This window comes from Saccostrea echinata, unplaced genomic scaffold (genome assembly GCF_033153115.1).
Source record: "Saccostrea echinata isolate AGI-Se365-2 ecotype Australia unplaced genomic scaffold, CSIRO_AGI_Sech_v1 ptg000002l, whole genome shotgun sequence".
NCBI classification, from domain to species: Eukaryota; Metazoa; Mollusca; class Bivalvia; order Ostreida; family Ostreidae; genus Saccostrea; species Saccostrea echinata.
In genome coordinates, this window is record NW_026889751.1 from 12,448,904 (window position 1) to 12,452,094 (window position 3,191).

The following is a 3,191-nucleotide window of genomic DNA, read 5'->3' on the forward strand; positions in this document are numbered from 1 at the left end:
AACGATAATAATGGGCCATTTCAAAGAACATATTACGTTGTCTAGGAAGGGAACGGCAACCACCCTACCTCAACCCCTCCCTTCCCTCATTGACCAACTCTTGCTGAGTTTTCCTTCCGGAATGATTTTTCTTCCTTATTTGATTCCTTCAGAAAATGAGATTGAAAGGAGATAATAATCCTCACGAATAAATAATTTAAGCTTTGTAATTCTGCCTCCCATCATCTCTTGTGTTGATTACATACCAGTTAATCATGCAAGCGCTCCAAACAAAATATCTATATTAACCACTATTAAAGTTTTCTTATCTTTTATCAGTTCCGTACCTCCGTACATAAGGTAGGTTTAAATGTCAAAGTAAGTCGTCGGCTGTAAAAGTCAGTGCTTCTCGCAAAGTCCATTAGGGGATATTCGAAAATGAATTTATTTACAAGGTGTTGTAATTATGAAAATAGATAGACAAAGTGTAAATACGCACATTTCTGCTTTATGAATGATAAATGTGGAAACTGTAAAGACGTTATATATATTATGGTTACTATTGAATATATACCACTAGCAAGGGTGTTTAGAGGCCCAAAGAAAAACCATCCGAGTAACCGGGTACTTCACAAAGTAAGCAAAAAGTAAGCGAGTAACCGGTTACTAAAAATCGTCCGATTTTATAACACTAATATATATATATATATATATATATGTATATATATATATATATATATATATATATATATATATATATATATATAATATTCTCCCTTTGTAACATATAAGTTTAGTTTTTAATCGGGTTTTCCATAGAAAAAAATCTGGTTATTGAAATGGTGAAAATGGCGGAAGGGCGGCTGCCAAAATAACTCCTCCTACAATTTTCAAGGTAGGAATTTTTACATTTTGCAGATCAATTGTACATATGTATGAGATGTGCATATTACATGTACTTGAATTTTTATTTTTAATATCTATGAGAAAAATATTGCATATAGGGTACACGATCTGTCCGAATAACTCCTACTGTTTTCAAGTTAGGAACTTTTTTATTTTGCAGATAAGTAGTACATACGATTAGAATAGAGATTTCCATGTTACTTGGATTTTGATAAATATACGAAAAAATACCAGCTGTTGAACTTACAAGTAGTTTTTTTTTTTTTTTTTTTGCAAAATATTGCGCAAATAAGATATATCATTTGTCCGGATAACTCTAAAGTTTCAAAATAAGAAATTTTTGTTTTGCAGATCTACATCTATCAAAGATGTAGAAATGTGCATGCTATGGTACTTGGATCTTGATCATTTATGGGGAAAATGCCAATTGTTGAACTTAGTTATTTCTATGCAAAATTTACTATTAGGGCACATTGATTTTGTTTTTAACTTATATGTGTATGTTAATTAAATGTTCTTTGTTGCCCTATTCATTGACAATAAAGGTTTTTATAAAGTCGTCAGAAGACCTTTAAATATTTAAAAAAAAAAAATTACAGGTTAGTTACAAAAGATATAGCGAGAAAAATGCATGGGTATTTTGCCGACAAATGGAAATAACCTCTTGCAAATGCGAAATTTACCATTATTTTTCAAATAGAGAACACCTGGTTCTATGTCACATTGACTATTTTCCACTTGTTAACACATGTATATTCATTGATATTTTCTCATGATTTCCATGCCTTATGCTTTCCGTCCAAACATAGACGTTCGATGTCGAAGGAAGGATAACTCCAACACCTTTGATATATATTTTTTAAATTTTTTAATTTCATTCGTAGAAGATATGAAAAACATTAAGACAAACAAAGGAATAATTTAAAAAACCCAGTTCAAAACTTAATACAATCTTTATGTGATGAAAAGTTTTGAATACTGTTCTTAGGTTGATGAACAAGATATAAAATGACATACTTTTTAAAAGTAATTATAATGAGTATATACATATGAATTCTTTGAAATGCAAAATACCTTACAATGAACTAGCACTATTTTACACTTATTTGGTCCTTCATTGATGTCCATGGCACGTATTTCCCGAATGAGACAACATAAAACAGGACAAATATTGCACTGAAAGAGCACGAAATGTTTTCAGCGTCTCTCTACACCGGCATCTTTAAGTTCTAAATTTACTTCTTTGCAGCGGCCTTTTTGGGAGATTTTTTCTTTGGTTTAGCTGCTTTCTTGGCTGCTTTTTTCGGTGATTTAGTTTTCTTCTCTGTTTTTTCTTTCGGTTTCTTCTCTGCCTTGGCTTTCACTTTTGGCTTCTTTTTCACTTTCTTCTCCGTTTTTGGCTTGGTCGTTTTCTCTTTCTTTGGTTTTGGTTTGCTGTGAGATTTTGCTCCCTCTCCTAATCTAAATGACCCAGAGGCACCGGTTCCTTTAGACTGTTTCAGAGACCCATTCTTTACACCGGCGCGCAGAGCCATTTTCAGATGATTGTTTGCCGATTTCTCATCGTCCACTTTAAAATTCTTCATAATATACTTTAGAATTGCCTGTCGAGAACTTCCTCCCCTCTCTTTCAAATTGGTCAATGCATCTTTGATCATCTCCCGGTAGTGAGGATGATTCAGTGGCGTCTTGTTTTTGGATTTAACAGACTTCTTTTTCGGACTTTTTGCAGCTTTGGTGGCCTTTCCGACCTTTTCAGTCTCAGGCTTAGGGTCCACGGTTTCTGGTTCTGCGGCAGCCGTTTCTGACATCTTTTAATCCTATATGTGTACACTCACGCAATCTTGATTTGAATGAAATTTCTGCGCATTATCGACTGTGGTTATTTATACTGAGAGCGCGGACGTCTGAGAAAGCTCCCATAGCAGAAATCGTCGGCACGTAGATTTGTTTACAAAATTAATGGTGTTGTGCTTTTCAACCAAACTCTTTTTTAGATTTTAAATACTTTATATAAATATTTGATATTATTTTTTAACCTGATTCGCTACTCAGATATACTAAGTACAGATAAGAGACATTTAAAACGCATAGAACTGCATAATCAACTTGTAATTTAGGTCAAAACACAGGCGCGGTATGGGAAAAATAGAGGCTTGATATGAAAATTTTACATATTTCTTCATTATATTGTAGTGTTGTAGCTGACTCTGAGTAAAATGGTGTACATTAATCTTTCAAGAAACCATGGAATTCAAAAACAATTGTTAATATGGGATAAACACAGAAATATTCGGTCTTGAAGA

General features: G+C 33.1%; 1 protein-coding gene across 1 annotated transcript; it reads right to left on the bottom strand.

Annotated features, from left to right (window-relative positions):
• Positions 1-1,974: 1,974 nt before the first annotated feature.
• On the bottom strand, positions 1,975-2,754 carry LOC133200565 (histone H1-delta-like). Its single transcript, XM_061336348.1, has one exon. The coding sequence runs from the start codon at positions 2,694-2,696 to the stop codon at positions 2,121-2,123; it is 576 nt and encodes a 191-aa protein (XP_061192332.1). The 5' UTR covers positions 2,697-2,754; the 3' UTR covers positions 1,975-2,120.
• Positions 2,755-3,191: the final 437 nt, after the last annotated feature.